Source organism: Salvelinus fontinalis, chromosome 2 (genome assembly GCF_029448725.1).
Source record: "Salvelinus fontinalis isolate EN_2023a chromosome 2, ASM2944872v1, whole genome shotgun sequence".
In the NCBI taxonomy this organism is placed as follows: Eukaryota; Metazoa; Chordata; class Actinopteri; order Salmoniformes; family Salmonidae; genus Salvelinus; species Salvelinus fontinalis.
The window spans coordinates 8,027,607-8,052,573 of NC_074666.1; the positions used below are offsets into that span (position 1 = coordinate 8,027,607).

The window sequence follows — 24,967 nt, forward strand, 5'->3', positions numbered from 1 at the left end:
CTCTTTCTCCCTCAACTCCTCCTCTCTTCATCTCTCTGTATCCACCCTCCTCTCTCTCTCTTAGTCCCCCCTCCTCTCTTCACCCCTCTGTATCCACCCTCCCCTCTCTCTTAGTCCCCCCTCCTCTCTTTATCCCTCTGTATCCACCCTCCACTCTTTCTTAGCCCCCTCCTCTCTTTATCTCTCTGTATCCACCCTCCTCTCTTTCTTAGCCCCCTCCTCTCTTTATCCCTCTGTATCCACCCACCTCTCTCTCTTAGCCCCCTCCTCTCTTATCCCTCTTTATCCACCCTCCTCTCTCTCCCTTAGTCCCCCCTCCTCTCTTATTCCTCTGTCTCCACCCTCCTCTCTCTCCCTTAGTCCCCCCTCCTCCTCTCTTCATCCCTCTGTATCCACCCTCCTCTCTCTCCCTTAGTCCCCCTCCTCCTCTCTTCATCCCTCTGTATCCATGCTCATCTCTCCAGGCCCTTATATGATATCCTCGTCGTACTTCTGCAGTGCCTCTTCTAGCTTCCCAGTGATCTTCTGGAAGAAGCTGATCTGCTGCTGGAGGTGATGTTGCATTTGGCTCTTGAAGTCACGTACGCGCGTACGGTGAAAGTGCTGGATCTCAGCCAGTGTGGCGCAGGAAATGATGTTACAACGCTCGTTGATGGTTGATCCCTCCCCCTCCTGTTTCTGGCACTCCTTCACTTTGGTAAGGGCACCTGGGGAGATAGGTGGAGGAGAGAAAGAAGGAGATGGAACAGGGAAAAGATGAGTGGGGAAAGGGTTCGAGAGAAGGGTATCAAAGCTAAATAAATACTATATTTAGTCAAGCAAACTCTGGTTGAATCATGAATCTGTCCCTGTGAAAAGTTTTAACATGACTCAGAAAGAAGAGTTGACAATTGGTTTCATTCCCTCAGCTCTCTGTCCATATAGTAGTAGACTAAAGCCAATGCTCCATGGTGCCACTCACACATAGTTATAATCGTCTAATTCAAAGCAGTCTGTCTGGTTTACAGCTGATTACACTGTGGAGTACTGTGGCTAAATGGTTATCGAAGGCCACAAACACTGAACAACCTATTTATAAGTGAATAGCTAAGAACAGCAATAGTTGTAATGAGATATGAACAATTAAATTGTTGCCGTGAAGGACACATACACTACATGACCAAAAGTATATGGACAACTGCTCGTGGAACATCTCATTTCAAAGTCATGGGCATTAATATAGAGTTGGTCCCCCCTTTGCTGCTATAACAGCCTCCACTCTTCTGGGAAGACTTTCCACTAGATTTTTGAACATTGTTGCGGGGATTTGCTTCCATTCAGCCACAAGAGCATTAGTAAGTTCAGGCACTGATGTTGGGCAATTACGCCTGGCTCGCAGTCCATGTTCCAATTCATCCCAAAGGTTTTCGATCGGGTTGAGGTCAGGGCTCTGTGCATGCCAGTCAAGTTCTTCCACACCGATCTCGACGAAACCATTTCTGTTCTGGACCTTGCTTTGTGTACAGGGCATTTTCATGCTGAAACAGCAAAGGGCCTTTCCCAAATATTTACCATTAAGGTGGAAGCACAGAATCGTCTAGAATGTCATTGTATGCTGTAGCGTTAAGAGTTCCCTTCACTGGAACTAAGGAGCCTAGCCCGAACCATGAAAAACAGCCCCAGACCATTATTCCTTCTCCACCTAACTTCACAGTTGGCACTATGCATTCGGGCAGGTAGCGTTCTCCTGGCATCCGCCAAACCCAGATTCGTCTGTCGGACTGCCAGATAGTGAAGCGTGATTCATCACTCCAGAGAATGTGTTTCCACTGCTCCAGAGTTCAATGGCGGCTAGCTTTACACCATTCCACCCAACGCTTGGCATTGCGCATGGTGATCTTAGGCTTGTGTACGGCTGCTCGGCCATGGAAACACATTTCATGAAGCTCCCGATGAACAGCTATTGTGCTGACGTTGCTTCCAGAGGCAGTTTGGAACTCAGTAGTGAGTTTTGCAACCGAAGACAGACAATTTTTACTCACTTCAGCACTCGGCGGTCCCGTTCTGTGAGCTTGTGTGGCCTACCACTTTACGGCTGAGCCGTTATTGCTCCTAGATGTTGCCACTTCACAATAACAGCACTTACAGTTGACCGGGGCAGCTCTAGCAGGGCAGAAATGTAATGAACTGACTTGTTGGAAAGTAACCTTTATTTAACTAGGTAAGTCAGTTAAGAACAAAATTCTTACTTACAATGACGACCTAACCCGGTCATTCTACTGCCAATGTTTGTCTCTGGAGATTGCATGGCCGTGTGCTCAATTTTATACACCTGTCAGCAATGGGTGTGGCTGAAATAGCTGAATCCACTAATTTGAAGGGGTGTTCACATACTTTGTATTTATAGTGTACTTGAGCTCTGAATGTGCAAGTGGAAGATTTACCTAAAGACTTTTCCGCTGCTTTAGTGAATACCCTTATCTACAGCCATTTGACTCCAGGCCTTATCTAGGGAATTTAAATCAACACGCGCGCACACACACACATACACAGGCGCGCACACACACACACACACACACACACACACACACACACACACACACACACACACACACACACACACACACACACACACGCGCGCACACACAGGCGCGCACACACACACACACACACACACACACACACACACACACACACACATTCACGCGCACACACATTCACGCGCACACACACACACACCCACACCTGCAGACACACACACACACACACACACACACACACACACACACACACACACACACACACACACACACACACACACACACACACACACACACACACACACACACACACACTTGGAAGAATAAATATACTAACGATATTAAATTAACTTGGACATTGTTATTTTCGGCGCTTGCATGCAATCACAGAGCCAGAGCACCAATAAGCTGAACTTCTGCACCAGTGCCAGTCGAAGAAATGTGTCCAGGCAATATTGTGCAGCAGCTCCCCAGATCCCCACCCTTGGAGAGGAAAATCACTTAATCCTGAGGCTATTCCGCATTCCAATATTCCGAGGGAAACGCCGGACAAGAGGCCCCGGAATCTCCTCCTTCTAAGTCTATGCCGATGTAGGCTAACAGAACCTTCAATGTCACAACTGAACTTGGACTACACAGCATGTTACAAAACGGCACCTCATATTGATGTGCCTACTATTTAATAAATCTATTACAAAGTGACAAATAAGAGAACGTTGCATCCATTAGTAAAATGAGAACTAAAGAGTTCTGTTGGTAACCATGTTTCCTTGAAGTCTATACCTAGCTCTAAGAGCCCTGAGCTGTGATTATAGGCTCCTTCAGCAGAGTCCAAACCTCTGATCTCACTCTCTTCATTTGGTGTGAGACAAAACTCTCAACTCTCGTTCAGGACAGAGAATGAAATGTCATGCCTCAAGGCCATATTCTTCAACATTACTCAACAGAGAAAACTGTGAAAGCAAACTTTTGCCAGGATGCACAAAAGTTGTACATAATACAAAACATGTGTGTGTCATGTTACGTGATCTGAAGTAATGTTCAAAACACAAAACATTTTGCTGCGAGGGAAATCCAGGAAAGCCAAGGCAAAATGTGTTTTTGTTCATCATCAACATAACATGACCCCTAGAAATAGAATGCCTATGAGAGTGCAGCCAAATTGCAACGTTTAGAGGGTCTTTGACCATTCTATGGACTCTATTTCTAGAGCAGAGACAGCTGTGACATAATCATACTGTACCCTTCTGAACATGGATGATATCAGGATAGTTGGCCAGGTGTCCCTTGTACAGGTCCAGCAGATCCGATATGGGGTCCAAATCCTGTCTGGGCTGCTCAGCAAAGTAGTCTCCTATAGCCTCGTAGGCCTCTCCTGTAAATGCTATGGCACGGTTCAGTCCTACAGAATAGGACTGCTGGTCCATCTCAAAGGCTTGGCCCAGCAGTTTGAAAGACTGACCCACTTTCTGATACTCTTTCTTAAATCCGGTGATCTGCTTCCGGGCGAACTCGTTGATGGTGGCATTCACCACTAGGCAGTTGTCATCCATCTTCTTGGTAAAGGCTTTAAACCCATCGACCTTGTTCTCTACCTCCTGTAGGTCCAGTGGAACAGCCGGGGTGGAGATGGTTAGGAAGAAGTTAGCGCCAGTCAACTCATCCTTCTCTGCCTTTCTCTTGCCCATCTTCCACGTCTTCTCGTCTGTGCTGGGGCAGGTGAGGAAGTGTTGGAAGACGTCACATCTAGCCAGGACAGGGTGGCTCGTCATGTGGTTCATCCACCATATCAAACCTTTTCTGCGTTTGGAGACAAAGTCCTGCTCAAAGCGCCCAGTGGCCTGTTTCTCAGGCAGATGGGGGACTGAGATGACAGGGAAGCGTTCCACAAGTCGAGCGTAGAGCCAGTCAAAGTGCTTGTATCTTCTATTCACCTGGCTCTGGGTGTGGGACGGAGTCAGTCTGTATGACATGTAACTCTTCATGCCTTTGAATTTTGTCTGTTTGGTGGGGTCATCGATGGAGCAGGCAAACGGGTATGGGTCTTCCTCCCACTCTGGACCATACTGCCCCATGACAACACAGATCTTGTCCCCATCTTTGACAAAGGCAGCCGCCTCGCCCAATACAAAAGCCTCTCCGCCAGATTTCACAAAGGTTGAGAACCTGTTGAGGTTTTTACCTATTGTTGCTGAACTTTTGGCTTGGGCACTGTCACGTCTCCCAGGCAACGAAGTAGTCACTGTGTATGCTGTGGAACCAGTTCTATCATTGTCATGTTTAGTTCCAGGCTCAGCCGCCACAGTAGAGCTGTCATCCCAGTCATCATCCCAGTCATCATCACTACCTTGACTGGTCTGGTAACCATGGCGCTGGGGAGTTTGCAAAGGATAAGCGGAGTGGGTCGGATCTTTAATGTTCTCAGCACGAGAGTGGGACTGGGAATAGTATGATGAATCATATCCACTTGATGGGGAGTCGGGTTGACCTTGATCCGCCGACATGCCATTATTGTTGGACGAGATGTCAGATGATTCATTTCTGAGAATCTCCACGTATGAGGCTGGAAAAAGACCAGTATCCCCTCTGCTGTTTGTTCCCTCTAGCCATCCCTCTATGTCTTGTTCGCTGTATAAAGTAACAACTTCGTTCTCAGTAATCGATATCTCTCCTAGATTTTCCGAACTAAAGTCGTACAAGGCTCTTGCCTTAAACGCCATAGTTCATAACACAAACAACAGGGGAGCGCGCGACCGAGTCCTGATAGACTATTAATTAGTCATGCGAGCGAGCCATCGGACCACCGTATCACTTTGTATTCAGCACCAAACTCTTTTTTAGTTTTAGTCCTTTGCAATTGGGCTGTAGAATATCGTCCGAAAATACATTTCAAGTTGTAAAACATGCGCTTGTATTCTCTGTAGTCTAATCGCATGCGTGAAAGTCAAAGAACAATGTCTTCTTTTTCTTCATGAAAAGGTACAACGGAGAAAGTTCTATTCCAGATGCTAAAGGCTCGTAACAGGACTAGTCCGCAGACGAAAGAATCCTGAATTATCGAGGGTGGAGCTAGTTGTAGGCTACATTTAACCACTGAGATATGCATTCAGCAGGCAACACAGCAGCGAGCAATATGTTTGGTCAAGTTTCCATATTGTTACAATGATGTCATATTTTTACGAACAGTTATAACGATGTTATAGTAATATTTTTTTCATGCTGCATGCAGAGCTTCAAGCCACTGGAGTCTGTCTGTTTAACAATTTTCAAAGGATTAAAGCATTTGCAATGCATCTGGTGGAGCCTCTATAGCCAGGATATGTTTTTGTTTTGTTTAAATAATCAATGTTCCCATATTTGTTATATCAGTCAAGTAGACCAATAATATTTAAAACCTCAAATTATACCATGACTGTGATCATGCAACATAAAAGATCTTGAAGTTTAACATTGTTTTTAAAAATCTGTTAACTGTGCTGTTAGCCCATATTTGATGTTTGAAAAAGGTATTTACTCTGTGCCATGTCGGCCCATATTTGATGTTTGAAAAAGGTCATCCTCGTATTCATTGTTAAATTGTATATAAAAAAAAAAAATTGGGCTACATGTATCCCTAATCATAAAATAGTTTGTTTGCTCACAGTGCTCTGGTGTATTGTCACGTATTAAACACTAGAGGTCCCTACACGCACATTATTAGAGAAGGGATTACATTTTCTCACTTTGAGGCTACGTTTAATTGTCATATTTTTCTAAGAATAACCTTGCTAGATTTAAATAGTGTAGTGGATGGGATAGCCCTGCAGAAAGGTAACATCAGTAAAGTACACGAAGCGTCTACTGTACAAAGTCACGTGACGTCCAGTGACAAGCGGGGGGATATCATAAAATCCAAGAAGACTAACATGTGTACGCTTCCGGGATATTACCAAGTTTCGACACGGTGGTTGAGGTTTTGATTTGAACCAGTCAGAAGTTACTCGATAGTATAGCATCAAATAATTGTTACTTTGATGTATAGAATTTAAAACGTTTGTAATATAATCATATAGGAATCCTATGACCGGATCTAACCAAATGAAGACTAGGCGATTATCGCAGTTTCGCTCGTTTATCTTTCGTTACGCTTCGCATGAAAACGCTTTCCATATTTCCTGCAACATTGTGTGTATCCTACAGTCCAAACTCGGATTCTTGCTAGGGACCAAAACAAAACCATTTGAAAAGAAGGCCGTGCATAGAATTCCGAGTGTACATTTAGCCTAGCTAGTTTAGGAGAAAATAGTGGTTTACCTGGAATACGCCAACCATCAACCAATTTCTGTTTTGGGAGAGCACGTCAAGCTACTAAAGTATTTCATGGATTTTCTGGTATGGTATTTTTCTTTGATTGTCATGTTGTCATATGATATTTATTTTCGATTTGGCATAGGCCAATTCCCCCTCCCCCTTCAAAAAACAAACAAAAATAAATAAATATTTGAGCACAGGGATTTGGAGGCTCAGTCTAGCTTTGGAGAACCCAGTACAAGGGTCAATCTATCTGGTCTGCAATTTCAACCATTGCAGCTGGGCCAAACAATATTGGACCTCCCTTCTATTTGGTTTTGTGATTCAGTTTTGAGCCACAGTAGTGTAGTCATACTGTTGGGTAATGCTGTCAGACTGAGATTATTATCTGGGGAGCAGTCACCAGTGGGTTTGTGTTTAAAGCTTGACTCTCCTCATTCTAATATTTTGACACATTTTGGGGGCTTAATCATATCTCTTTCTTTGTGTGTGTGTGTGTGTGTGCACTGTTGTGTTTTTCTCATGGGTTTGTGTTTACATGTCAACATCTGCCTTCCAAATCTATCACATCTGTAGGAGATAGTCCCTAAAAAATAGCAAACGATTGTGTCATTTAGAGGTCTGATGACGTTTCAGGGGTCAGCATGGGGTATGTTGGACATGACAAGATAGTGGCTATCTGTAACGGGTGGGGGGTGTACTCTATACCAGGCTTGTTTTGCTGTGTTTGGGGGCTAGCCTTTAGCCCATCTATACACGTAGGGCTTTTGACCTGTCGTTGTGACTGTCTGCAGAATCATGCCATTCATTAATATGTTGTCCCTTGAACTGTAAAGTGTTTTCTCCAATGGGAAGAACCGATAAGAAAATGTTGTAGGATGGAGCATTTCCTCAAGAAAGGAAGGAAGGCTGCTTAAAATAGCTCAACATGTAGGCTGCAAACCAAGGGAGAAAGATGATGAACCTGCAGTATTGTACAGGCCTACATTTACATTTGACATTTTAGTCATTTAGCAGACACACTTAACCAGAGCGACTTAAAGAAGCATGGAGCCAGTAACCGAAAGGTCGCTGGTTCGAATACCCTAGCAGACAAGGGGAAACATCTGTTGATGTGCCCTTGAGCAAGGCACTTAACCCTAATTTGCTCCAGGAGCACTGTACTACTATGGCTGACCCTGTAAAACAACACATTTCACTGCACCTATCGGGTGTATGTGATAAAACATAAATATATATATACATATTTTTCACCTAGTCGGTTCGAAGATTCAAACCAGCGACCTTTTGGTTACCGGCCCAATGCTCTTAAACAGTGGTGTAAAGTGCTACTTAAGTAGTTTTTTGGGGTATCTGTACTTCACATTTCTATTTTTGCCAACTTTCACTTTTACTTCACTACATTCCTAAAGAAAATAATGTACTTTTTCTCCATACATTTTCCCTGACACCCAAAAGTACTCCTTACATTTTGGGCGGCAGGTAGCCTAGTGGTTAGAGCGTTGGGCCAGTAACTGAAAGGTTGCTAGATCGAATCTCTGAGCTGACAAGGTAAAAATCTGTCGTTCTGCCCACTGTTCCTGGGCCGTCATTGTAAATAAGAATTTGTTCTTAACTGACTTAAATAAAAAGTACTTGTTACATTTTGACTGGAAAATAGTCCAATTCACACACTTGTCAAGAGAACATCCCTGGTCATCCCTATTGCCTCTGATCTGACGGACTCACATAACACAAATTCTTTGTTTGTAAATTATGTCTGAGTGTTGGAGTGTGCCCCTGGCTATCTGTCAAAAAAGGAGTTTGAAATGGTTTGTACTTTTGATACTTAAGTACATTTTAGCAATTCCATTTACTTTGATATTTTTTTACCTCCGTTTTCTTCCCAATTTCAACATATCCAATTGGTAGTTACAGTATTGTCCCATCGCTGCAAGACAGGCGAAGGTCGAGAGCCGCATGTCCTCCGAAGCACAACCCCGCCAAGCCGCATTGCTTCTTAACACAATGCACGCTTAATCCGGACGCCAGCACCAATATGTCGGAAGAAACACCGTACACCTGGCAACTGTGTCTGCGCCATGCGCTCTCCCCACCACAGGAGTCGCTAGAGCGCAATAGAACAAGGACATCCCGGCCGGCCAAACCCTTCCTAACCCGTACGACGCTGGTCCAATTGTGCGTCGCCTCATGGGTTTCCCAGTCGCGGCTGGCTGCGACACAGCCCGGTATCGAACCAGGATCTGTATTAATGTAGTTAGCAGTGCGATGCAGTGCCTTAGACCACTGCGCCATTCAGGAGGCCCCATTCCATTTACTTTTGATACTTAAGTATATTTAAAACCGAATATTTGTAAACTTTTACTCAATAAGTATTTTACTTAGTGACTTTCACTTTTACCTAAGTAATTTTCTATTAAGTTACCTTTACTTTTACTCAAGTATGACAATTGAGGACTTTCCCCACCACTGCTGTTAACCACTAGGCTACATTGCACCACTAGACCTAGACTTGCATGTCTCTGCAAATCCCACCAGTAGCTCTCTTGGTCGTCAAGGAAAAAGTCCTGTAGTCAGAGAGCCTCCTTCTCTTGGGACTATTTGTGATGAAGTCTTCTCCTTGTAACCAGACCCTCTCCAGGCATACGTGGACTGTTGTAAACAAGCCTGTGTTTTGACTTAAAAAGGGATTGTTTAGGTAACAACTCCAAAAATAGAGGTATCTTGGGTGTTCTCCTTTGTCATTTGATTCAGGGAAATTCCACGGTAACAGAGACTCACAATACATGCCAAGCCATTGATTGCAAAGTTTAACAAACCATACACCTATATGCAGAAGTCTACTTTTAACAATTGCCACTGAATATTTTTACTAAAACACATTTAATTGAGGAGCAGTGCAGATGCAAAGTTTTCTAACAGAATGACAGTAAAAACTCCCTCAGTTTGTGACCACATTTTCCCAAAACTCTTAAATATCTAGGCTCTTTTGGTTATTGAACTACAGCAAGTGAAGTAGATCAATTCGCAGTATCAGAATGACGGTAACGGAATAACATCATAGGTTCTTGATCTTCTGCACTATAGATGTGGTAAAGGAGCCAATTGAATGCATGCTTTCCATTGACCAGATTGGCGCACATTCAACAAACCTGATCTAACAACATGGATATTCATCCAATCCGTCATCATTTTATGTATTGTAACAGGCCCACAATGTGGTTACTTAAGTCTGTTTTCGCTGCATAACATGTAGAAGTTGTCCCCTTTTCAGTTTTAGAAGAAGCGACTGCTAAATGCTAACTCCTGATTGAATAAACTGGTAGCATAGCTAGCATACAGAAGTTGGTGGTGGTAGCCAAAGTAGTTTTTATTAACAATAATGCAGTTGATCGGTAACGATGACATGAACATGTATTGGGGTTGACATCCATACTAACATCATACTCAGATTTTTACCTCAACATAGTGTAAAATACACATATAAATAACATAAATGTAGGCACATTTTGATGGGGGCAATGAGGAGACTTGGTATCATTCCCCACGGCTCTTTCCTCCACGCGTTTCCATGGAAATTCCATAGTTTTTTTCCCCGAGTTGGATCGACCTCTACCGCCTCTATACAGAAATGCATCATTATGAGTGCATTCTCTTAATGGGGATGTATTTTCAATAGGTACAAAAAGGTAAAAAATTGTAATATCCTCCATTTGAATGTTTGGGTATAATTCTACACACTGGCAATTATAATTATCTCTGCCCCCAAACAAGACCAAATATGGTTGGTCCAGACAGGACCAAATCTTTACCAATCATAGACGTCTATGTTTCACAGTAAAACACAGTAAAGTACAGTAGAGTTCAGTACATGTCAGTAGAGTAGAGTAAAGTATGAGTTCAGTACAATGGAGTATATTTCAGCACAGTAGAGTACAGTAGATACAAGTAGAGTGTAGTTCAGTAGAATATAGGCCATTATATCATACTGCAATCTAGTCATGTGTGCTCCACTGTACTGAACTGAACTATACTCCATTGTACTCTGTACTGTACTGTACTGAACTATACTCCATTGCATTGAACTCTACTTTACTTTGCTCTACTGTACTGTGTTCTACTGCTCCATGCCCCCAGGAGAAGGCTCGGCACAATGGGGGACGACAGTGCCTCTTCCTCCTACGCACCACGCCATTGGAACTCCCTTCCAGATAAACTTAGGGCTGTTCAGACGGTTGGAGATTTTTAAAGAAGGCCTTAAGACCCATCTCTCTCGGCTGGCCTACCTTTCCCACTAGACTTTGATTGTTGCTCTCATTACATGGTTAGATATATGTTTTATTTTTTAAACTCTTTTTCTATATTTTATACACTTTGAGATTATTGTAAAATAAAAATCACCTTTTTAAATGTTTTTATTTTATGATTTATTGATATTATAATTTCTCATTGTGGCCAATTCAATTGCAGTCATGTTGTTCAAAATCAAATCAAATGTATTTATAAAGCCCTTCGTACATCAGCTGATATCTCAAAGTGCTGTACAGAAACCCAGCCTAAAACCCCAAACAGCAAGCAATGCAGGTGTAGAAGCACGGTGGCTAGGAAAAACTCCCTAGAAAGGCCAAAACCTAGGAAGAAACCTAGAGAGGAACAAGGCTATGAGGGGTGGCCAGTCCTCTTCTGTCTGTGCCGGGTGGAGATTATAACAGAACATGGCCAAGATGTTCAAATGTTCATAAATGACCAGCATGGTCAAATAATAATAATCACAGTAGTTGTTGAGGGTGCAACAAGTCAGCACCTCAGGAGTAAATGTCAGTTGGCTTTTCATAGCCGATCATTTAGAGTATCTCTACCGCTCCTGCTGTCTCTAGAGAGTTGAAAACAGCAGGTCTGGGACAGGTAGCACGTCCGGTGAACAGGTCAGGGTTCCATAGCCGCAGACAGAAGAGTTGAAACTGGAGCAGCAGATTTTTTGTTACAGATTTTTTTTCACGGCACGTATTAATCACTTAATATTTCATAAATTGTTATCAGTAAAAACGAACTGATTAGACGGTCTTCCTTTCCTTCTTCTACTGTGATCTTTCATAATCCTGATGGAGCGAAATGAGAAAATATCTTCGATATGTGGGTTTTTGGATACAGAATGACAAGACACTAGTACAGAATATTTCGTAAACTTACCAAATGCTAATAATTTCTGCAAAACAAAATGTAAATGTTGATATTAGTTGGCAGGGGCCTTTACTACTGTTTTTGATGTATTTCTGATACCTTTTTAAGATGTTTTCTTAAGACCCCTTTTCCATCTGTTACACCAGAAATCAAACCCTTTGCTTATTCCACGTTTTTTTTAATGGGAAATACAGACTCTGAGCTTTCATTTGATACCACATTTGATATGCTCCTAGGAACTTCACATGTTGGTGCTCATGGGTCCTTTTCCATGGAAATGACCTTCTGTAACTTGCAGGGCCATTGGAACTTATTACTGTAACAGACAATGCGGTGATGTGGTATTAGGCCTACACAAGGCTGTTCCCAGATCTGTTTGTGTCACGCTAAACAATGACCACAGGAGTTGGCAAGACGACACAAACAGATCTGGGATCAGGCTAGTGATATTACTCTGAGTCTTCATGGAGAGGAACTGAACCCCACTAGACTACTTGACCAGAGGCAGTAAATACTGTAGTTAAATTAAAGATTAGCCACTCTCTCCAGTCAATTTTCCATAGACTGTGTAGAGGAAACACTTTATTGGAGCACAGCTGTTTTAATGGGGTAAAAACGGATCCACAGGAGATTTTTAGCTTAGATGGAATCGGTGGACCCGCTGCCCCTACCAGTTGGCACGGAGACGAGAGACCAATGTTTTGTTTAACTGGCAGTTGTGTTTTTTCAGAGAGCTGCGCTTCCTCCGCTATCAGAGATGGACGACACGGTGCGTGCTGCTTTTCTGTTTATTTTATTCACTTTTTACAACTTCTTTCTTTGCACATCCTCGCTCCATTCCTTTCAAATGTTGTATTAGGGACACGGATTCAGTTCTGGGTTTGGCCTGACACAGTGTGTGCTATTCAAAAAAAGGCCTTTGAGAATGTTCTGCATTGTTATAATCTGACCTCACCTCGCAGAAGGAACAGGTCACCTCCATGAAAGAGGCTGTTGATTTCAACTGTGCTCTTAAAACACAGTGTGCTTTTTATTCTCCGGTGGAAGAAATCATCATGATATTATCGATCCCCTTCATTTTTCTTGTTACGTGACAAACCGGTAGTATCGTTCAGTAGATGGGAGATTTTGTCCTGGCAAGGATAGACAACTAACTCTGCCCTTGATTGCGTCCCAAATAAAATCCTATTCCCTATATAGTGCACTACTATGGGCCCTGGTCAAAAGTAGTGCGCTAAATAGGGAATAGTGTGCCATTTAGGTTGCAGCCCATCTGCTTAACGCAGCTGGTCAGATGGTGACGTTTGACTCCTGAACAGATTCTAGTGTCCACAGTGACTGAATGACGGAGCAGGGCAATAGGACAAAATATCCGCACACAGTTGACGTCATGGCCTCACTTCACGCAGGCCTAGTTTTGTAACACAGATCTTGAAAATGATCAGAGATGGGCCAAACACATAGAGATCACAGCCATATAGCATGCATACATGTAATCTAAATAAGCTATCTAAATATGGGTCTGGTATCATGTGGGGAATCATGTGGGGAATCAGTCACACCTTATAATTTCAATGGCAGTGTTTTCATTTGTTGCCAAAGGCTCTTGGGAAGATATCTGTGTACAGTAGTAGGCTACATTGTCTGTTTATGAAATCTGCCTACTCTTGGATATATTACATCCTGTTTGAGAAGTGAGGTCATTTTGGATCTAGTCTTAATTTCAGCTCTTTCTATGGATGGAATTAAGAACCACAGGTGTAAACAGTTCTGTTCTAGAGTCTCAAAGATTCCACTCTTTCTTTCCTCTCACTCATTAAGAAAATATGTAACTTCCTTGACTAGTGCATCTGTAGTCTCCTGGATCTGTCCTCTCTTGCCACTGGGCACAAACTGGTTGAATCGACGACGTCTCAATATAATCGTTCAACATATTGTGACGTGTGATCTATGTTGAAAATACAATGGATTTGAAAAAATTAATCAATGTAGTAAAACTGTTTTGAGGGTAACATTTTACTACAGGATCATGTCATCATGGTAACCAGATTTTATACAAGAATTGTCTATGTTGAATTTGTACCTTTTAAAAACAATGTCAGATCTTCAACGTTATATCCACTATTAAAAAAAGAAGCTGGGCAGAACCTACTGGAGATGTATCTATATACAGCTACCCTTTGGTCTCGCATCCAGGGTTTAACCAAGCCCATTTTAGCTATCATATTGTCACTTTCAAATGTGCTATCGTGAGAATGATTGTTGCGAGATCCCCACTTAAAAACAAAGTAGATTCACTGTTGCTATCAAAGTCATTCTAAAGGGTAGGTGCAAATGAAATGTGACCATACTTTATTACTCATATCATCACGTTGCCCAACAAATATTATCCACATTGAAATGGTGTGGTGTACCCTCTTTTTCATAAGTCAGTCTGAGTTAGATATCCTTATAATACTAATTAAGCTTGGACTCATCCTTTTCTAAATTCACTCAAAGCATCATGGAAAATAGCCAGCCTATATGCCTCCCTTTTGTTGTCAGATTGGCTAGCAGCTAAGATAGTGTATTGGTGCGAGATGTGGAAACCAGTTTGTAAAACATTACCAAGACGAGTGAAAGGCTAGCCCATTGGTTCACATTCGTATGGAAAGGTTTTGAGGATAATAGTGTGAGACAGAGCTTGAGAGAACAGACAGCAAACATAATTAGCCTACCTTTCAGATCTGCTTCTAATAAACTCTTCTTCAGGGCCTTAGACTTTACCAGCTTTCTGCAGCTCAATGGAATCAGGGTTTGGAAGGACGTTTGACGTTTTCGCATGTTGACTGTATTATGAGGACCTTTTTGATCCTCAAACTAGACATGGATGTCTGACAGGGAAATGGAGCAATTGTCTGTGATCCGGTAGTCCAACCCTTTATAGATCAGACAGCCTAGCAGCCATACTGGCCCTTGCCTTCTCTGCTGCACCACCAGTGTCGTAACTGTCGTTTGATCTAAATTAGTGTGAACAGATGTCCTGTCTCTCCTATACTCTCTCTCTAGCCTCTATTTCCCAGATGAAGTTTCTGAGAGCTGCTGATTGGCTTCGTTGGATCATAACTCTGACTAGAGTCCTCTCCCTTTCCTCCTGCTGCTCTGTCGGTCTCTGTTTGGTCTTTCTCTCTGACTGTCCTCTGTCTGTTGCTGTCAGTGACTCGTTGGTTGTTGAGGAAAGCGCGTCTTTAGCCGTGGACAATGTCTGAGTGCATGCATCTCACCCTATGCATTTGCAGGATTGCCGCCTATACGGTAAGGACAATAACATGCGTTTTAAACATAATAGCTTTGAACGTATCTTCCTCCCTTTCTCCTGTCCTGTCTGTTGGTACGTTGATGATAAGTCTCTCCCTTTCTCCTGTCCTGTCTGTTGGTACGTTGATGATAAGTCTCTCCCTTTCTCCTGTCCTGTCTGTTGGTACGTTGATGATAAGTCTCTCCCTTTCTCCTGTCCTGTCTGTTGGTACGTTGATGATAAGTCTCTCCCTTTCTCCTGTCCTGTCTGTTGGTACGTTGATGATAAGTCTCTCCCTTTCTCCTGTCCTGTCTGTTGGTACGTTGATGATAAGTCTCATGTCAGTTTATAAGTTAGTGTGATTGGCTTCGTTGGATCATACAGTATATGGCCTCTTTCCTTCTGCCCCACCCTTGATGTGTGTGTTGATTGTATAGGTCTGGGGTACTCAACTCTGACCCCACGAAGTCCGGAGCCTACTGGTTTTCTCTTCTTCCTGATCATTAATTGCACACACCTGGTGTCCCAGGTCTAAATCAGTCCCTAATTAGAGGGGAACAATGGAAAAAAATGCAGTGGAACTGGCTTCAAGGTCCAGAGTTGAGTTTGAGGGGTATAGGGGATTATACTTGCCTTATACTGTAACTAGAGAGAGCAGTTTGGGGTGAGGCAGAGACCAACCTCTGCTCCATGGCATCTCACCCTCTGCCTCCAGGCAGGTAGGCAGGATTCCAGAAGGCAACTCGAAACAGGTGTGCGGAGGCATGTTTATCTTCAGGAATGGCAGGAGTTTGGAATGTTCTGCTCAAGGACATGGGATGCGGAAGCTACCTGAACTCTGACATTCCAGCTGTGCTAGGGAAGAATGTTTTGATCTTAGGAGTCAGGAGACAATGTTACATTCTACTGCTGGTGATTTGACCTTAGGAATCAAATTGTATTAGTTACATGCGCCGAATACAACAGGTGTAGGTAGACCTTACAGTGAAATGCTTACTTATGTTGAGAACTTTCAGAAGAAAGTTCTTTGTTTCCGGCCATTTTGAGCCTGTAATCGAACCCACAAATGCTGATTCTCCAGATACTCAACTAGTCTAAAGAAGGCCAGTTTTATTGCTTCTTTAATCAGAACAACAGTTTTTAGCTGTGATAACGTAAGTGCAAAGGGGTTTTCTAATGATCAATTGGCCTTTTAAAATTATAAACTTGGATTAGCTAACACAACGTGCCATTGGAACACAGGAGTGATGGTTGCTGATAATGGGCCTATGTAGATATTCCATAAAAAATCATCCGTTTCCAGCTACAATAGTCATTTACAACATTAACAATGTCTACACTGTATTTCTGATCAATTTGGTGTTATTTTAATGGACCAAAAATGTGCTTTTCTGTCAAAAACAAGGACATTTCTAAGTGACCCCAAACTTTTGAACGGTAGTGTACATGTACATAGAGTTATTAAAGTTACTATGCATAAATGATAACAGAGAGTAGCAGCGGTGTAAAAGAGAGGGTGAGGAGGGGGGGGGGGGGGGTGTAATGCAAATAGTCTGGGTAGTTTGATTAGCTATTCAGGAGTCTTATGGCTTGAGGGTAGAAGCTGTTTACAAGACTCTTGGACCTAGACTTGGCACTCCGGTACCGCTTCCCGTGCGGTAACAAAGAGAACAGTCTATGACTAGGGTGGCTGGAGTCTGACAATTTTTAGGGCCTTCCTCTGACACCACCTGGTATAGAGGTCCTGGATGGCAGGAAGCTTGGCCCCAGTGATGTACTGGGCCGTACGCACTACCCTGTGTAGTGCCTTGTAGTGGGAGGCCGAGCAGTTGCCATACCAGGCAGTGATGCAACCAGTCAAGATGCTCTCGATGGTACAGCTGTAGAACCTTTTGAGGATCGGAAGACCCATGCCAAATCTTTTCAGTCTCCTGAGGGGGAATAGGTTTTGTCGTGGCCTCTTCACGACTGTCTTGGTGTGCTTGGACTATGTTAGTTTGTTGGTGATGTGGACACCAAGGAACTTGAAGCTCTCAACCTACTCCACTGTAGCCACGTCACTGAGAATGGGGGCATGCTCGGTCCTCTTTTTCCTGTAGTCCACAATCATCTCCTTTGTCTTGATCATGTTGAGGGAGAGGTTGTTGTCCTGACACCACATGGCCAGGTCTCTGACCTCCTCCCTATAGGCTGTCTCGTCGTTGTCGGTGATCAGGCCTACCACTGTTGTCATCGGCAAACTTAATGATGTTGTTGGAGTCGTGACTGGCCGTGCAGTCATGAGTTAACAGGGAGTACAGGAGGGGACTGAGCACGCACCTCTGAGAGGCCCCTGTGTTGAGGATCATCGTGACGGATGTGTTGTTACCTACCCTTACCACCTGGGGGCAGCGCATCACGAAGTCCAGGATCCAGGAGACAATGCTTCATTCTACTGCTGGTGATTTGGTCTTAGGAGTCAGGAGATGATGCTTCATTCTACTGCTAGTGATTTAATCTTAGATTTGTGTTGGAGGAGCTAGAGTAATATGAATGTGGTAGTTTGCAGGGCTGGTCTGTATATGTTCAGTATGAGGTTGCATTGTGACATGAAATCCAACCAACGTCAGTGTGGAAATATCTTAGATGTTGTGCTTAGACTGGACTCAGTAGTTATCAGATGTTCCTTGGCCAGTTGACCTATGAGAGATGTTGACCTATCAGCAAGCCATCAGATGGAAATATATCTGTTATACTGTTATTACAGAACACTGGCTGCTTAGTTTAGGCTACACTTTTCAGCAGATATGTTTGATTGGTTTTGAATGTGGCTCTGGTTAGCTAGGCCTAGGCTTTGTGATAAATAGGGCCCAGATTTGGTTGAGTCGCCAGGGCTCGTGGCTGTGGGTGTTAATGTCTGTCATTAGAGCTCTTTGGTCTTTAGTTGGCGTGCTAATGGTGTTTAAAATAGCGTTGTTCTACCTGTTCTCCTCCTGAGGGGAAATGGGATCACTAGCACTTTGCTATAGAGGTCAGACATCTTAATTCAACAGCCTCAGAGATCTGTGCTCAATGAACTGGAACAAACAGAGATGGTGGGCTACTCAGAGACCGGACACATAGGCTACAGTAGGCCACTAGGTCTACGATGTAACAACAACATCGCGATACAGCAGGGAATTCAGCAGGGAAAGGCTTAAAAACTGTCAGTTGGAGCTTGAAATGGTGGGAAATATTTAAGCCTGTGGTCTCAAATCCCAACCCCTGTTAGGGCCTAGGCTCAGTGGTATGGTCCATCTAGCAACCTACAGTTGGTGGTTCAGTGGAGTGGTGATGTTTGGACTGGGGGAGAATGTTGAATATTGGCTACTGGGCTCCTCCCGGCTCAATGCACTTCCTCACTTTGATAAAGCAGGATATGGCACCCCGGCCAGTCGGTCATTTCACCTCGCCTAGGGGAATAACCCACAGTTCAGTTGTTCAGCTGAGAATGACCATGCCTTTATACCGCCATGGCAACCACCCCTAAGGCCTTCTGGGAAACGAGGGCCTTAACATTTTTACATGAACATTTCAGCCATTTAGCAGATACTCTTATCCAGAGCGATTTACGGGAGCAATTAGGATTAAGTGCCTTTCTCGAGGGCACATTGGCAGATTTTTCCCCAAGTGGGCTCTGGGTTCAAACCAGTGACCATTCGGTTACTGGCCCAACGCCCTCAACCATTAGGCTACGAACCGCCCAAACAGGAGGCAATTGGAGAAAAACGATGTGTGAACTTACCGGGTTGGAATGGGCCGATCTGAATGGTCCGTTTTGAGTTAGGGGAAACAAAGGTTGATTGATGTCCGCTTTGTGTTTCTCAGTGATCTGTGCCACTAACTAGGGTGGAAGTAGCCATGTTTACCAGACTTGTGTGGCTGTGGGAGAGACTTGGGTGGAGGAGGTAGCCTGAATCCCATACTGACTGGTCATTACATTCATAAGGATATTTGACACTTAATCGAAGGTTAATCCAATCCATGTCGTAAACAGCTTCTGATTTACTCATCTGATGAGCTTCAGATTTAGCTCAAGATTTACCCTCTCATGAACAACATTCTGTGTGTTTTGGTTGGAATTTGTATTACGATCATAGATTAGCAGGCACTGAGCCTTCAGCCTTAGCTTAGACAGTCTGAATGCAGGGCCAGGGAGAAAAACGCACTGTAGGGTTGCATCCCAAATGCCATCCTATTCCCTATATATATGTTTGCCTTCACCTCCCTTATCTCACCTCACTTGCTCACATTGTATATAGACTTATTTTTTTTCACTGTATTATTGACTATATGTTTGTTTTTACTCCATGTGTAACTATGTGTTGTTGTATGTGTCGAACTGCTTTGCTTTATCTTGGCCAGGTCGCAATTGTAAATGAGAACGTGTTCTCAATTTGCCTACCTGGTTAAATAAAGGTTAAATAAAAAAAATAAAAAATATAGTGCACTATTTTTGACCCGGGCCACCTAGAGTTCCATTTGGGTCGCACACTAGCTTTCTCTGCCAAACCAAACAGTCGGCCTCTGGGCTGTGGACAGCAGGGGACCACCTCACAGCTTAGCTCTTAGCAGAGTCCTAACCTCCTGAAATATGAAACAAATCCCTCCTGCTCTCTGTTGCATTAGCACTCTACTTTACCACTGTGTGGAGAGAGAGAGAGATTACTGAGAGGAGTAATGTGGGCTAATGTACTCATGTACACTTCTCCATGTCTCTTGGGTGAGATGGCATAGTACTGTACAGACTTCCTGATTGTCTTAGGGTAGGGTATCTCTGAGATATCATCTCTTTCAGGCAGGTGAGAAAGAAAGGCTTCTCTCTCGTAAAGATTCTAAAGGCTATAGATTAATATTGATGATGTGTCCATTGACAGAAGACCAGAGGGATCTAGACCCAGTATAGGTTGAAGTGCTGTATCCATCTCTGGTATGGTTTTCCATGTGGTTAGATTTGTGTCGTCTTTTTATTGTTTTCAAGCCCAATTGTGCACTTCCTCAGTTTAGTTGTTTGTCCCACTCTTTCTTTTCAACTTCCAATTCACAGTCCCGTGCCTGTTTCCTGTTGTTCCCCCTGTCCTGTCCAGCAGGCCGGGTTCTCTGGCCTTGGCTTGGCGCTGCCCACCATGGTGACCAGAATAGGGGGTACCTCGGTCACAGTGGGCAACTTCCTGTTGTGATTCTACACCCTTAGTTTTGCATTAGTGGTCCAGTCTGTTTCTGCTTCAGTATCTAGCCAACACCTCTCTTTGTTCACTCATTGCAGTCTATGGTTCATCGACAAACCAAACAACAAACTCCATGATGTATTATGAATAGTTGTCTGCTACAGCACAGACAGTACGGCGCCAGGCTAGTTCTGATTCAGTGATGCTCGTCCCCTACCTGCAATGTGTGGTGTTTGTTCAGTGGTAAAAATGTAGTGCGTTATTAATGAGGCAAACTGAAACCTTCTTCACCTGCTATCTTTTCTATCAACACAAAGCGAACACATCTTTACATGATAAGGAAGTTTATTGGGTAATATATCGGACAAAGATACAGTATCTTCCACATTCAGAGGGTGTGTGGGCGGGTGTAGAAAATGACCCACAGCCACTACAAGAGTGAGCCTAAGTCTGGCTTTGCTGTATTAAAATCAAATCAAATGTTATTTGTCACATGCGCCGAATACAACAGATACAACCTTACCGTGAAATGCTTACGAGCCCTTAACCAACAATGCAGTTCAAGAAATAGAGTTAAGAAAATATTTACTAAATATAAAATAAAAAGTAACACAATAAAATAACAATAACAAGGCTATACAGGGGATACCGGTACCGAGTCAATATGCAGGGGTACAGATTAGTTGAGGTAATTTATACATGTAGGTAGGGGTAAAGTGACTATGCATAGATGGGTGTAATTTGATTAATTGTTCAGCAGTCTTAGGATCAACCTAACCAGCAAGGTGTCAGTATTTAATAACTAAAGAACAAAGTCCATTTCTCACTTTGTTTGTCTTGGCATGGCACTGATTTCTTAAGACACTAGCTGCAAATGAGGACATGGGATGGGTAGCATTTCACTTTACAACTGCAATGTCATTGTTTTTATGAACTAAGTTTAAGAGAAACTTGATTGCATAGGACAAAAAAAACTAACTTTAAAACCCAATGTTAGGCCTAAACAGATTTAATGAGCTAGGTCTGTTTTGATGTTGATGATGAAGTTTTGGAGAGCTCAGTCCCTGCCTGCAGTATGGTCGCTGTCTGTCCTCAAGGCAGCGTTTTTCTGTCAGCGAGGAGGTAAAAATGCTTCCATAACATAGCCTGGTGTCATCCGCTCCGATGACATGGAAGTAATCTCACACTCCTCCATTTCCTTCTTTCTGAGGGATTTTCAGAGCCAGCTAAGAATAGGCTAGATATGGCTCTCTCATGTCACAGCAAGCAGTGAGCTAAGAATAGGACAGAGACGTAGCCGTGGGAGGTAGGGTTGTTGAAGGTGCTGCAGCACCCCCTGACAAATTTAAATGTTTCCAAAATTATGTATTTACTCCAGTCTAAACACTGACTGAATGTGGCCAGCACATGCACCAAATATTGAAGAGCTTGTTGTGTTGAGGTCATAGATATATAATCCATAGAACCCAGCTAACACACAACGTTCTGAGAACCATATGTTTTCTTAGAATTTGGGGAGATCATTGTTGTCCTATTGTTATATAGCATACAACTTTCCCATAAAGTTTCTTACTGGTTTCCTCGTGGTTCTATTTAAAGTAATGTTCTCAAATTGTTCCCAGAACATTAAGAAACAACATTCTTCTGTTGGAATTGTTGTACTTACGCATAACGCTTTCTACAGGTTTCTTCATGGTTCAATTTAAACTTTCCATAAAAACCACAACATTGGTAACATTCAATGAACTTTATAAGAATGTTATTTTAAAACATATACATTTAATTCTCAGCATCAACAAAACTCTATCGTATGTCCTGTTAACTGATCTTAATGAGTGCTTGATTCCTTTGAAAATGTCTGTTTGAATAAACTAAAATGAACAGCTTTGTATGTGTTAAAAAAACATGGCATGCTAGCTTCATGGTGGCACAGTGGACTAATTCCATTGATAAAGAGCAGAAGATTATATGCCGCAATAAAAAAATAAATGTATTTGCAAGATTAATGCCTAAGGAAATTAATTTCCATGTGTCCTATCTGTGCTTGGAGTTCAAAACAGTTAACCCAAACTAAGTTAGCACTGTTTATTAAGTCTTATTGAAATGTTCTCAGAACGTTATTTAATTACCCTCAAATAACCTATAATTTCTGTTGTCAGAACTTTTAATAAAACCTTCCAGGAAAACTTTCAGAGAACCATAGAAAAATCACAAAAATGTACATTCCCAAAAAGTTTTAACTGTAAGGAAACTTATGGCTTCATTCCCAGAACCAAAAACGTACATTCCCACAACTTCCAATGAACCAAATGTGCTAGCTGGGAAGGGTTTCTGAACCTTACCCTGGTCATTTGACTGGTAAACTCATTGGTATGCTCAAAATGTCTCTCAGTCCTGACTTGAATAGACTACCACAGAATGAGTCATATTACCCATAAAACCTAGCTATCAAACACAACATTTTGATTTTTCCCACTGTTTTTTTTTTTTAGAAACACTTACAATAAGGGCTGTGTTTTGTGTAGGCTTTTGATAATTGTGTAAATCTCTAGGACAGGGGGACTTTTATCAATATATTTGCCTGTATTTACCCCCCCAAAATGAAATGCTAATTAACTGCTAATGTGGCAATCATAAAAAAACTACAAATGCCATGATGCTCTGGACGAGACTGCCAAATCGAGGCAGAGGTAAGAATCTCTGGATTAACTATCTGTTAGTTAAATGTATACTGAACAAAAATATAAACGCAATAAGCAACAATTTCATTTGACTGAGTTCATATGAGGAAATCAGTCAATTGAAATAAATTCATTAGGCCCTAATCTATGGATTTCACATGACTGGGAATACAGATATGCATCTGGTCACAGATACCTTTAAAAAATGGGGCTCACAATGGGCCTCAGGATCTCTTCATGGTATTATTTTCTATTCAAATTGTCATTGATAAAATGCAATTGTGTTCATTGCCTGCTAATACTATAACCCCACCTCCACCATGGTGCTCTCTGTTCACAAAGTTGACATCAGCAAACCGCTCGCCCACGCAACACCATACATGTGGTCTGTGGTTGTGAGGCTGGTTGGACATACTGCCAAGTTCTCTAAAATGACTTTGGCTTATGGTAGAGAAATGAACATTCCTGCAGTCAGCATGCCAATTGCACACTGGCATTGTGTTGTGACAAAATTGCACATTTTGGAGTGGCCTTTTTATTGTCCCCAGCACAAGGTGCACCTTTAATGATCATGCTGTTTAATCAGGTGGATAGATTATCTTGGCAAAGGATGTGTAACTTTGTGTTGTATGTGTCGAACTGCATTGCTTTATCTTGGCCAGGTCGCAGTTGTAAATGAGAACTTGTTCTCAACTAGCCTACCTGGTTAAATAAAGGTGAAATAAAAAATAAAAGGAGAAACGCTCACTAACAGGGATGTAAACAAATACAGTACCAGTCAAAAGTTTGGACACCTACTCATTCCAGGGTTTTTCTTTATTTTTACTATGTTCTACATTGTAAAATAATAGTGAAGACATCAAAACTATGAAATAACACATGAAATCATGTATTAACCAAAAAAGTGTTAAACAAATCAAAATATATTTTAGATTTGAGATTCTTCAAAGTAGCCACCCTTTGCCTTGATGACAGCTTTGCACACTTTTGGCATTCTCTCAACCAGCTTCCAGAGGTAGTGACCTGGAATGCATGTCAATTAACAGGTGTGCCTTGTTAAACATTAATTTGTGGAATTTATTTCCTTAATGCGTATGAGCCAATCAATTGTGTTGTGACAAGGTAGGGGTGGTATACAGAAGATAGCCCTATTTATTAAAAGACCAAGTCCATATTATGGCAAGAACAGCTCAAATACCAAAGATAAATGACAGTTCATTACTTTACTTTAAGACATGAAGGTCAATCTGGAACATTTTAAGAACTTTGAACGTTTCTTCAAGTGCAGTCGCAAAAACCATCAAGCGGTATGATGAAACTGGCTCTCATGAGGACCGCCACAGGAAAGGAAGACCCAGAGTTACCTCTGCTGTAGAGGATAAGTTCATTAGTTACCAGCCTCAGAAATTGCAGCGCAAATAAATGCTTCACAGAGTTCAAGTAACAAACACATCTCAACATCAACTGTTCAGAGGAGACTGCATGAATCAGGCCTTCATGGTCAAATTGCTTCAAAGAAACCACTACTAAAGGACACCAATAATCATAAGATACTTGCTTGGGACAGGAAACACAAGCGATGGACATTAGACCGGTAGAAATCTGTCATTAGGTCTGAGTCCAAATTTGAGACTTTTTTGGTTCCTGACCGCAGAGTAGGTGAACGGATGATCTCTGCATGTGTGGTTCCCACCGTGAAGCATGGAGGAGGAGGAGGTGTGTTGGGGTGCTTTGCTGGTGACACTGTCTGTGATTTATTTAGAATTCTGAAGAATTCAGCATTCTGCAGCAATACGCCATCCCATCTGGTTTGCGCTTAGTGGTACTATAATT

General features: G+C 42.5%; 2 protein-coding genes across 3 annotated transcripts in view; one reads left to right on the forward strand and one right to left on the reverse strand.

The window, feature by feature from the left end:
* Nucleotides 1-357: 357 nt before the first annotated feature.
* LOC129811157 (sorting nexin-18-like) lies at nucleotides 358-6,214 on the reverse strand. The gene is made up of 2 exons (XM_055862358.1): nucleotides 3,763-6,214; nucleotides 358-707 (listed from the first exon to the last, which is right to left on the reverse strand). Exons 1-2 carry the CDS (start codon nucleotides 5,237-5,239, stop codon nucleotides 469-471), a joined length of 1,716 nt encoding a protein of 571 aa, XP_055718333.1. The 5' UTR covers nucleotides 5,240-6,214; the 3' UTR covers nucleotides 358-468.
* Nucleotides 6,215-6,442: 228 nt separating this feature from the next.
* LOC129811165 (ADP-ribosylation factor-like protein 15) overlaps nucleotides 6,443-24,967 on the forward strand; it is a 69,634-nt gene continuing 51,109 nt past the window's right edge. Inside the window, exon 1 of one of the 2 annotated variants that reach the window (XM_055862370.1) lies at nucleotides 6,443-6,890. In XM_055862370.1, coding sequence (XP_055718345.1) covers nucleotides 6,879-6,890 — 12 coding nt within the window. In that variant the 5' untranslated portion in view covers nucleotides 6,443-6,878. Of the gene's footprint in view, nucleotides 6,891-14,087; nucleotides 15,285-24,967 lie in introns of those variants that run through there. The other variant, XM_055862367.1, reaches the window with a different exon arrangement.